Source organism: Syngnathoides biaculeatus, chromosome 3 (genome assembly GCF_019802595.1).
Source record: "Syngnathoides biaculeatus isolate LvHL_M chromosome 3, ASM1980259v1, whole genome shotgun sequence".
In the NCBI taxonomy this organism is placed as follows: Eukaryota; Metazoa; Chordata; class Actinopteri; order Syngnathiformes; family Syngnathidae; genus Syngnathoides; species Syngnathoides biaculeatus.
The window spans coordinates 32370137-32382188 of record NC_084642.1 but is presented as its reverse complement, the minus strand read 5'-3'; the positions used below and the strand labels follow the sequence as shown (position 1 = coordinate 32382188).

Sequence of the window (12052 nt, the reverse complement as noted above, 5' to 3'; positions counted from 1 at the left end):
CACATTTAGAAGATGCTTTGAGAAATGGGTGGTAGGAAATTAAATACCTTTTGATTCTTTTTAAGAAGGAGTAGTTACTGAAAATCATCCTGAACCAGTGGAATTGGAAACCACAGAGGTGAGACCTACCCGCCCATTGTACAGACAAACAATAGTTTTTTTTTTTTTCCCTAATTTGTCTTTGTTTGTTGTAGTTTATAAATAGACAATTTATCCCACAAAGCACTTACAGCAGTACACACACAGAACACGAGGAGTGGTCAATGGATATGCAGGTATGGTGTGATTCTCTATGATATATGCACCCTCTGTCCAAGTAGTTTCCCAAATGTGTATTTGTTTACAAAGATGGTGAATCCTCTTAAGCCCCAGCCCACTTCCCAGTTGTCACCAGAACAGAGGTCTGCTGTGAATCATGTCAGTCCACCTCCGCCGACTGACCCAGTGGTCAGAAAGCAGGTGGTGCAAGATCTCATGGCCCAGATGCAAGGGACATATAACTTCATGCAGGTGACAGTAAGGAACCAGAGTTTCTGTGTTTATGTGAGCGATCTGTGCCTGAGAAAGTGTCTGAGAGATGGTTGTTGGACCAGTCTGTGTGAGTCTGTGTATAGTTGGACCTCTCCATCTTTTTACAGCAAGCCAGCAAATAATTTAAGACGTAGGTTTTGATTTTTTTTTTTTCTTCCCTTAAGAATAAAACAATTTAAAAACTGTATTTTATGTTCAACTAATATTTTTTTTCATGATGGGAAAGATTTGTATGACAAAAAATAAATAAATTGGGAAGGGGGCATACACCTTTTCTCACCATTCTAAGTAAAGTTGTATAATTATTGTTGGTATCAGATTCGATTTATAACTGTATTGGCCAGAAGTCAAGGCTGCTGTATCGAATCTCAAGTCAAAATATTAGATTGGGACATTCCTATTTATGACAAATAATGTCATGTAAGTTTTCACAACATAAATACAGGATTTCAAGGTGCATACAATCGAAAGTTTCTCTGTACAACTACAGTGCATCCCCACATTAAGACATTACATCTCACAACCTGTATATTTACATCGGGATTTACAACTTTTCCCCCCTCCCCCTTAAGGACTCAGTGTTGGATTTTGATGGCCAGGCCCTTGACCCGGCTATTGTTTCAGCTCAGCCTATGAAGCCTCCTGGAAAGACTGTGGACCTGCAACTGTTAGCATGTGTGTCATGTAAGTACAGTTCTTTTATCTCATTGCAGCGTTTCTCTCTCTTCAGATGGACAGGGGAGAAATTACACTTGGGCATGGAGTACACTGATCTTATTCCTTTCGCACTACTGCTGTGATTAACTCCTCAGTAACAAAGATAATTTCTATCACTTAAAGCGCTACTGTTATGAAATGGATGATTTTTAGTATGTAATTAATGAAAAAACGGCATCCAATATGGGCCCATATGTTTTTTCACCACAAAACATGATTTTGACATACAGCTTTTTGGAACTCCCACCATGAAAATCCTCTTGAGGGATTTGCTTTCGAGAAGAAGCAGGAAGTGACGTAAAGGACAGAGGCGCCCCCAAGTGGACTCGTTTGTTTCCATTATTTTTACCTCCAGGAAGGTAGCTCGTTTTTCCTTCGTGTTAGCCAAAATTCCGGCTCGTTGCATTGCTGGACGTTGCTTGAACACTCGGGAGAATGGATTTACCCTTCATAAGTTTGCAAGAGACCCGGTTCGTAGTGAAAAATGGATTGCACGGGTGCAGAGGACGAGCGCTTCGTGGGTTCCAAATAACAAGTAGTTTGGGGCGGACCACGTAATTGGTCTCTCATAACATAACAAAAGATCCTCGTATGAAATATGTCTATGTGGGAGTCGCACGGCGTCGGGCTGCTGCGTCGCTTTGGGCTCGTGGACGGTGGCGGCTCTGAAGAACCCACCCAAGAATGCCTCACTCAGCCGCGTGCACACAGTAAAGCGCCCCGGCTCGACGGTGTTGTTCATCGCATACTGCGCTGGCTATGAACAACCCCCTAAAGCAGCACAGCTCTGCTCCATTATATGCCACCACGGCACCAAAATCAGCCACACCGGGTGAGGCGCCGCATTCGGTGGTCACGGCTTCTGCGAAGGCTGCGCGTCAGGCTTTGCGGAGTGCGGCGGCTCTGAAGAACCCAGCCGAGAATGCTTCACTCAGCTGCGTGTGCACAGTAAAGCGCCCCGGCTCGACGTTGTTGTTCATCGCGTACTGCGGCGTCTATGAACAACCCCCTAAAGTGGCACGGCTCGGCTCAGTCATAAGCCACACCGGCCAGCTGCAATGAGCCGCGGAAGTAGATCGGACGGGGATACGTTTTGGCCGTGATTGTATATCATCTGAATATGGCTCAAAACAATAGTGTAATATTGCCCGAGGGCTGAAATAGTGTAATATTTCCCCAGTAACTTCTCGGTTGTGTGTTGTTCTCCTTTTCAAAAAGAGCTTCCATGTCAGAAGGGACGTGTTCGTCTCCCATAGTTAGCGTGCACCGCGCGTTTGTGAACACCAGTCTTCAGCTCTGCCCACAGATTCTCAATTGGATTCTGATCTGTACTTTAACTTGGCCATTGTAATGCCTGGATACGTTTAGTTGTGAACCATTCCATTGTAGATTTGGCTTTATGTTTTGGATCATTGTCCTGTTGGAAGATAAATCTCCGTCCCAGTAGCAAGTCTTTTGCAGACCCCAACAGGTTTTCTTCCAGAATGGTCCCGTATTTTGCTCTATTCATCTTCCCAGCAATTTGAACCATCTTCTCTGTCCCTGCTAAAGAAAAGCAGGCCCAAACCATGAGGCTGCCACCACCATGTTTGACAGTGTGGATGGTGTGTTCAGGGTGTGATAAGCTGTGTTGCTTTTACGCCAAACATATCGTTTTGCATTATGTCCAAAAAGTCCGATTTTAGTTTCATGTGACCAGAGCACCTTCTTCCACGTGTTTGGTGTGTCTCCCAGGTGGCTTGTGGCAAAGTTCAAACGAGACTTCTTATGGATATCTTTTAGAAATGGCTTTCTTCTTGCCACTTCCATTAAGGCAAGATTTGTGCAGTGTACGACTGATTGTTGTCCCATGGGCAGACTCTCCCACCTCAGCTGTAGATCTCTGCAGTTCATCCAGAGTGATCATAGGCCTCTTGACTGCATATCTGAGCAGTCTTCTTTAGAGGGACGGCCAGGTCTTGGTAGCTTTGCAGTGGTCTGATACTCCTTCCATTTCAATATGATTGCTTGCACAGTGCTCCTTGAGATGATTAAAGCGTGGGAAATATTTTTGTATCCAAATCCGACTTTTAACTTCTCCACAACAGTATCTCAGACGTGCTTGGTGTGTTCCTTGGTCTTCATGATGCACTCTGCTGTTTAAACAGAACGCTGAGACTATCACTGAGCAGGTGCATTTATATGGAGACTTGGTTGCACACAGGTGGATTCTATTTATCATCATCACTCAACATTGGATCATTCAGAGATCCTCGCTAAACTTCTGGAGTGACTTTGCTGCACTGAAAGTAAAGGGGCCGAATAATATTGCACGCCCTGCTTTTCAGTTTTTTATGTTTAAAAAAGTATAAAATGTCCAAGAAATTTTGTTCCACTTCATGACTGTGTCCCACTTGTTGTTGATTCTTGATGATTCTTCTGTCGGGCTCCACCAAACCTCTGCCAGAGCCATTATCCACAAACGGCAAAAACTGGGAACAATGGTGAACCTTCCCAGGAGGTCACAAAAGAAACTCGAACAGCCTCGCTGGCCTCAGTTAAGGTCAGTGCTTTTGACTACCGAAAGAAAAGCACTGGCCAAAAATGGCACCCATGGGAGAGTTCCCAGGTGAAAATCCCTGCTGTCAGAAAGAATATGCAGGCTTGTCTCACATTTGCCATACAACATCTTGATGATCCTCTAGACCTTTGAAGAAACATTCTGTGGGCTGATGTGTCAAAAATTGAACTTTTTGGAAGGTGTTGCGCATGTTACATCATGCGTAAAAATGGCCTAGCTTTTGAAGAATATTGGGCCAATAATGAAGCATGGTGGTGGCAGTGTGATGGTCTTGGGCTACATCACTGCCTCAGGACCGGACAACTTGCTGTGATTGAAGGAACAATGAATGTGTACCAGCAAATCATGAAGGAGAATGTCCGGCTATCAGTTTGTGCCCTCAACTTCAAGCGCTCTTGGATCATGCAGCAGAATAGCAATCCAAAACAACTCCACCTCTGAATGACTCAAAAATAAGATAAAATAAATAAAGGTTTTGGAGTGGCCAAGACAACGTCCGGATTTAAATCCAATTGAGATGCTTTTTTATGACCTTAAATGTTTTTTGTTTAAGGTTGTTTGTGCTAGAAAACCCTCCAAGATGGTGGAGTTGAAACAATGCAAAACAAAATTTCTCCAGTCATGTGAAAGACTCATCACCAATTATCACAAACACTTGATTTCAGCTATAGCTGCCAAGGGTGGCACAACCCATTATGAGGTTCAGGGCACAATTCAATTTTCACAGAGGGTCAGATAGCTTTGGATTTTTTTTTCTGCCTTAATAAATTGAATTGTCATTTGAAAACTGGATTTTGTATTTCCTTGGGTTGTCTCTGAATGATGTTAAAATTGGATGCTAACTTTCTGTATTGAAATTAGTGTAAATAAATTACTTCGACCACACCAAAACGGTGTCTTCGAGCATGACTGACCACACCTGTTTATTTTTCAAATGTGACCGACTGTATATAAAACTAACTTTTGGATTCACACATACTGTGCATAATAGTAACTTAACCGGAGCCGATCAATTATGTCATTTATCGGATCATCAAATTATGACATTAAAGCCGATCAGCACTAAATGCTAATTATTGGTCTAACAATTGGGCTGACAAAACAATCTAATCAAAACACGAGGTGTTATCTGCATTTAATTTTTTCTGAAAGAATTATGTACACTGAAATTCGCCAATTTGACTGTAGTACTTTATTTACTTGCTCTTATTTTAAATTCACAGCCCTACTTTTATTTAGTAAATGAGAAAGCATAGTTGTGCTCATGTTTTACTACCCAGGCAGAATTTGTAAGATGGTTACAATTTTTTAAAGAAAACATAAAAGCCTTGGGGGAAACATTTTTATTTTAATGGGATTCACAAAGTGTCAAGCATTCCAGAAAAGCATTATCATGAAACAAAACATAACCATCAAGAAATCATTATGGTTATTTGGTCATCAGTCAAACTTAAAAAAAAAAAAAAAAAATTCACAATTGTTCAACGGTATGTAAACTGTAGGCTACACCTTTTTCTTAACTCCGTGATGGTGGTGGCCTATTATAGCAGTGGCCTGCATCCTGGAATAAAAGTATACACCATTCTCATAGGCCACGAGATGGTGGCATAAGTTTATAAAACATTTTTTTTTTCTATATTCTGAAATACCCATGTATAATGTGCACAGTTAACTTTTTACTTTTTTTTTTTTTTTTTTTTTTTTTTTTTTTTTTTTTGGGTGGGGTGGGCGTTTCTTACATGAACCAGAATGTTATTTCTTTATCCAGTTTTGACAAATAGTTGGGACACATTAAGTTGCAATTGACTGTTTTCATGGGTTTTAACATTCGTTACATTCTTCCCACTATTCTCCCAACAGCTCACTCAAAGTCCAGACTTCCTCAGATAAGTGCAACGACAGGACCAAAGGAACCCTTACAGGTAAGTAGCAGATAACAGAAAATTCCTCGGGGACACGTCATGCATAATACCACGTAGTATTATAGGGATTGATTATTGGGGTTGAACCAGTCAGTCAACTCCACAATTCTTTAATGATAGCTTTTTCTTGAGGTAGATTAATCGGCAATCAGATGTTCAACATCACTGAGGCCTGCTGAAATTAACAGGTGGTGGATTTGAGCAGGCAACTATCAGCAGTGCCTCAATCATGGGACAGTATATTACTAAAAATGAGAGTAGTACCTTGCAAAAAATACATCTATCCGCAAAGCTTACAAAAAAGGCATCCCTCCAATGCTAGTTGTCAAACTTTAAATCCTCACGTCAGCCATCAGCAAATTCACCAACTGGCCTCTAGTAACAGTGAAAAGAGAGACAATATACTGCAGTGAAAATAAATGGTTAATGTTGCCACAGAATACATGAATGCAACAGTTCTCTCAACTGTTAGCCTTCTTCCGCAGACATTGTTGTAATCCTCTTCCTTCTTCCATTGGCCCCTTGATCTGACACTACATCCAGTATTATTCACTTCAATGTCTATATGAACAAAAACATTATCAGAGAGCGTGTCATTAATGCGTAAAGTTGCGCAACTCTCACTCGACATCCCAGTGGCGGCCTTATTTCCTGAAACGTCATTTGCAGATGTCACACTGGGACAGTTGCCACAGAAAACACGTAGTGGCACCTGCTATGGAAGGAAAAAGGGAGATTTTCAGATTTTTCCGCTGCCCCTTCTGACACGGAAGCTCTTTTCGAAAAAGAGAACATCTCAGAATCGAGGGAAGTGACAGGGGCAATATTACCGTTATCGTTGATATTATCATTTTGAGCCATATTTAGATGATATGCAGATCACTTCTAACTAACAGACTCAGCAACAGAATGTATGACAGTATGCAGCGTACTCAGGAGGACCCATGCCGTGCGAGGTGACTACTTCAGGGGTGCCCAGACACCGGTGGCCGGTGGGGTAGCTCCTTTCTCCTCCCGCACGTGGCCAAACCACCTCCAAAATGCCGGCCCTGCCGGCGGCAATGAAGAACACCAGCCCGCGCAGATCAACACATTTAGCACCCCTGACTTACATGCTTTATTAAGTTATTATGACCTGGTTCTTTTGTCACGTTCTGAGAGAAAGATTAAGTCATTGTCCCCCAACTATTATTTTTTTAAAAACCTCTATACACACCAGTCATTTAGAACCCACAAAGCTCTCGTCCTTTGCACCTGTGCAATCCATTTTTCACGACGAACCGGGTTTTTTGGAAAAGTGTGAAGAGTGAATCCATCCTCCCAAGTGTTCGAGCCAAATCCAGCAATACGACGAGCTGGCATTTTGGATAACATGATGAAAAAACACTTTTCCAAAAGACCCGGTTTGTCATGAAAAATGGATTGCACAGCTGCAAAGCCCAAGAGCTTTGTAGGTTCTAAATGGCAGATAGGTATGTATACAGCTATTTAAAAAAGCAATGTTTTTCTCAGAATGTAACAAAAGAACCGCATCATAATAACTTACAGTACGTAAGTCAGGGGTGCTAAATATGTCGATGTGCACGGGCCCAGCGATTTTCACCACACGCGTGTGGTCGCCACCGCTGTGGCCGGTGTGTCGCGGCGATGGATCGTTCGGGGAGGTGGTTTGGCCGTGTGCAGGTGGAGAAAGGACCCCCCGCCCCCATCGGCCACGGGTGTCTGGGCACTCCTGAAGTAGTCACTTCGCCTGGCACAGGTCCCTCCTGAGTACACTACATACACAAGTCATCTTGAATATTTGATCGGGTTCTTCCTCGTCCGTCTGTCGGGAAATCTTTTGTCAATTAGAAATGATCCACATATCCTTAATACGACTCAAAATGATAAGGTAATATGGCCCCGGTCACTTCACTTGCTTCTGAGATGTTCTCTTCTTAAAAAAAGACCTTCAGTCCAAGAAGGAGCGTCAGAAAAATCCAAAAATCTCTCTTGTTCATCTGCCACAGTGTCTTCTCAATGGTGACTGTCCCAGTGTGATATCTGCAAATGACGTTGCAGGCAATATGGCTGCCACTGGGATGTCAAGTGAGACTTCCGCATCGTTGCGCATGAATGACACGCTCTCTGCTCAATTTTTATTTCCGTAGACATTGAAGTGAATATTAGATGCAGTTTTCATAACTATATCAATTTTAAAATGTATATAGGGATGTCAGTAGCCCTTTAAGTACATTTTTCTATGTTGCCTTCTCACAATCCTCATTTTTTCTGGTCCTGCCCCCATATCCCAACCCTCCAGGCTGCGATGTCTCCGTCTTCTGAGCAGCCATCTGCCTCTTGTTCCCTGTCCTCTGGCTTCCCACATTCCTCCACTGTCTCCCACACTGGAGGCATAAATGTGAATGCAGCATCCTTCCAGTCAGTGCAAGCGGTAATGCTTTGTGTCCTTGTCCTGTACTGAAATATCTCACTGAAATAAAGTATAGCCAAGCGTGCATGTCCTCTTGTTCCCCTTTCTTTCCTTCTGAGTAGTGGCATGTGGATCGCTCCATCTCACTCCTTTTAATTTTTTGGATCAACTGTGGACACTATATTTGGTTTTGTGGTGGTTTTTGTTTTTTTTGTATTAATTTTACGTGGGATGTAATGTGAAAATGTTGATTCTGTTTTTCAGGTATTTAATATGAGCGCACCTGTGGTCCAAGCCGGCAGCCAAGCGAATGTTCTTAAGCGGTCACAGTTTCCAGAGGATTATAGGCAAAGTTTTAGTAGTCAGTCAGAAGCCCCTGTGGACCAGCCTGACATCCCACAGGAGACTTTACAATCTGGTGAATGAGCTATGATTTACTTGTTAAAACTGCATTAAACAGATACTGTGGATTATTTACAGTTGAAACCAGATGTTTACATCCAGTATACAAAAGATATACAGTGTATATGGCATGGAATCATGCTAAGACTTTCCTGTTTTAGGTCATGGGATGGGATGACTGAAACGTTTTCTATGTGCTAACTGCCCTTTTTTTTTAACTTTAATTTACTCATTAACTCATATGATGTCATTATGGATGTCGTGATCCAACCATTTCACTTCAGTTCCAATACTGATATTTCAGCATTGTTTTGGGTGATACTAATGCAGTCTTGTGAGGTGTACAGGCCAGTGCAAACTGCAGGCTGTTCCCAAGCCTAGATCAAGGCTGAGGGTTGCATGAGGAAGGGCATCCTCATTAAAACTTTACCAAGCAGTTAAAGCTTTCATCTAAAGAATTCCATCCCAGATTGGTCATGGCCCAGGTTAACAACGCCCGCCCCTGGCACCGTTAATCTGCAGGGCACCGATGGAAATTCAGCTAATGCAAGTTGAAGATGGAGAGGTGGAAAGTGGGTTCTTAAACAAAAAGAGAAGAGGAAAGCATAGAGCCTAAAATTGAATGTGGGGACTTTGAATGTTGTAACTACCAGGAAAATCTCAGGAGTTGTTTGACAGTTTAGGAGAATTTTTTTATGTATTGTGTCCAGGAGTGCAGGAGGAAAGGCAGTAAGGCTAGCAGTTTAGGGTCAGGGTTTAACTGATGGTAAGAGAAATTGAACGAGGGTTATTTTAAAAGAAGAGTTATCTAAGAATGTCTTGGATGTGAAGAGTATTAGAGTAATGAGTCTGAAACTTGAAATTGAGAATGATAGGCATAATGTGACTAGCGCCTATGCCTCACAGTGGAGGATGTGATCGAAAGGTGAAAGAGAAATTCTAGAAGGAGCCTGACGTAGTAGTTCTGTGCATCCCAGACAAAGATTCGAGATTGGTGCAAATTGTAATGGGTTCGTTGCAGGAAATGGGGGTGATGAAGAAGTAATAGGTAAGTATGGTATCCAGGAAAGGAACCTGAGGGACATATGGTGGTACACTTTGCAAAAAGAATGGAAATTGTTGTAGTAAGCACTGTTATTCCAAAAGAGGCAGAAACATTGTATGACCTACAATAGCACGTGGATTACATCTGCTGCAGACAATGTAATCTGAAGGAGGTTCCTGACTGTAAGGTAGGGGTAGCGGAGAGTGTCACTAGATAGCATATGATGGTGGTATGTAAGAGGACTCTGGTGGTGGGGAGGATGATTAATAAGATAAAAAGTAAAGCAGAGAACCAAAAGATCAAAGCTGAGAAAGGAAGCATGCCATGATTCTTTTTGGGAGGTGTTGAGACAGGCTCTTGGTGGACAGGAGGAGCTTCCAGAAGACTAGACCACTACAGCCAAGGTGATCAGACACCCAGGCAGGAGAGGACTTGGTGCAGCTTTTGACAGTAAAGGAGAGAAGGCGAAAGGAATACACTGAAATGTGACGTAGGGCCAAGGTAGAGGTGGCATAAGACAAACGAGAGGCATATGATCTGTATTCCATGCTGGACAGTAAAGGAGGAGAAAGAGATCATACCGGTTAGCCAGACACAGACAAACAAGAGCCATATGATCTGTATTCCATGCTGGACAGTAATGAAGGAGAAAGAGATCTATACCGGTTGGCCAGACACAGGGAAGGATCTGTAGCAGAATAAGGTTATTAAGGAAATGGAGAGGGAAATTTTGACTGGTGCCAGTAGTGTGCTGGATAGATGGAAAGAATATTCGAGTAGTTGATAATGAGGAAAATGAGGGCCTGCCTCAGACACCCCAGACTCTGCTTCCTCATGGCAAGCTATGTGTTGGGAGGAGAAATAATGCTGAGTTTCATCCAAAGAACATCGCTAGAACACCTACTGCGAAGCATGAGGGTGGAAACATCATGCTTTGGGGTTTTTTTTCTGCAAAGGAACCAGGATGACTGATGAGTGTCAAGGAAAGTGTCATGTATCGTGATATTGTGAGTGAAAACCTGATTCCAAGGGCACTGAAGATGAAACACTGACAATGATAACAAACACACTGCTCAGGAAATGGTGGAGTGGGCTTAGTCAGAAGCATTTCAATGTGCTGGAGTGGCCTAGCCAGTCTCCAGATCTCAGCCCCATAGAAAATCTTTGGAGGGAATTGAAAGTTGGTTGCCCAGTAAGAGCCCCAAAACAATCATTACTCTGATCTGCATGGAGGAATGGGCCAAAATACTGTCAACAGTGTGAAAGTCTTGTGAAGATTTACAAAAGTGTTGGACTTTTGTTCTTACCAACGAAGGTTATAGAACAAAATATTGAGATGAACTTTAGTTATTCACCAAATATATTGGTACCTCTTCTTACGAACGTCTCTAGTAATGAAAATTCCAGGTTACAAAATGCCTCCTGGGAAAAATATTGTCTCCAGTTGTGAAGGAAATTCAGGAAAAGAGAGGAAAAAAATATGTGTGGATTCCCAAAATTTCTCTGAACGTAAACATCCTGTGTCTTGGTTTGTGTATTACGATAGAGCTGCTCTCACATTGGCTATCACCGGAATATTTTCTTGGCATCCAATTGGCTAGGAGGGATATCAGTCTTTACCCATGATTTACTTCCTCCATCTTAGTTTATGTGGCATGATAGAGTTGCTCTGTTGGACACTCGACTGTCACTGAATCAGGCTGGCGCTGTCACAAGCTAACGCACATTGAAAAAGTAAAACTTTTTCGTTTGTTTTTTGCAAGTTTATTCATCTTTCTTCACCATGGATCCCAAGAAACTTTATTGAAATTAAGTTGTGTGTTCTTATGTACGTTTTCTCTCGGCTCTCAAAGTTTGCCTCGCCCTCCATCCCCCACAGTGCCTTTTGCCTGTCGCCCAGCGCCTAAGGTAAACATAAAAATTTTCGTTTACATTATGTACTTGGAATACTTATTTTTGGCAGCGGGGATCACGGGGCTTGGAACGGATTACGCTTTTTACATGTAAAATGTGCTTCTACTTACAAAAAATTCAGGTTACGAAACAATTTCCGGAAAGGGTTAATTTAACAACTTAATAACGGCTGCACGGTGGGTCAACTGGAAAGCATTGGCCTCACAATTCTGAGGTCTTTGGTTCAATCTGAACTGAACTGATCGCCAGCCAGTCGCAGAGCACATAGAAACAAACACCCGCACTCACAATCACACTTAGGGCTAATTTAGAGTGTCCAATTAATGATGCATGTTTTTTTTCTGGAGAAAACCCACACAGGCAGCTGTGCCACTGTGCCGCCTCTATATTTTATCCATCCATCCATTTTCTGAGCCCCGTATCCTCACAAGGGTCAAGGGAGTGCTGGAGCCTATCCCAGCTCTCATCGGGCAGGAGATGGGGGTACACCCTGGACTGGGTACCAGCCAATCGCAGGGCACATAGAATCGAACACAACAAAACAAACC

General features: G+C 42.6%; 1 protein-coding gene across 6 annotated transcripts in view; it reads left to right on the top strand.

Annotated features, from left to right (window-relative positions):
- The window catches only part of LOC133498494 (caprin-1-like), a 41180-nt gene that overhangs the window by 19797 nt on the left and 9331 nt on the right, over positions 1–12052 (top strand). For 3 of the 6 annotated variants that reach the window (XM_061815429.1, XM_061815428.1, XM_061815423.1), the window contains 7 exons: positions 66–118; positions 195–275; positions 349–516; positions 1104–1215; positions 5669–5730; positions 8033–8164; positions 8408–8561. In XM_061815429.1, the coding sequence (XP_061671413.1) occupies positions 66–118; positions 195–275; positions 349–516; positions 1104–1215; positions 5669–5730; positions 8033–8164; positions 8408–8561 (762 nt within the window). The remainder of the gene's footprint in view (positions 1–65; positions 119–194; positions 276–348; positions 517–1103; positions 1216–5668; positions 5731–8032; positions 8165–8407; positions 8562–12052) is intronic. The other 3 variants (XM_061815424.1, XM_061815426.1, XM_061815425.1) reach the window with 3 other exon arrangements.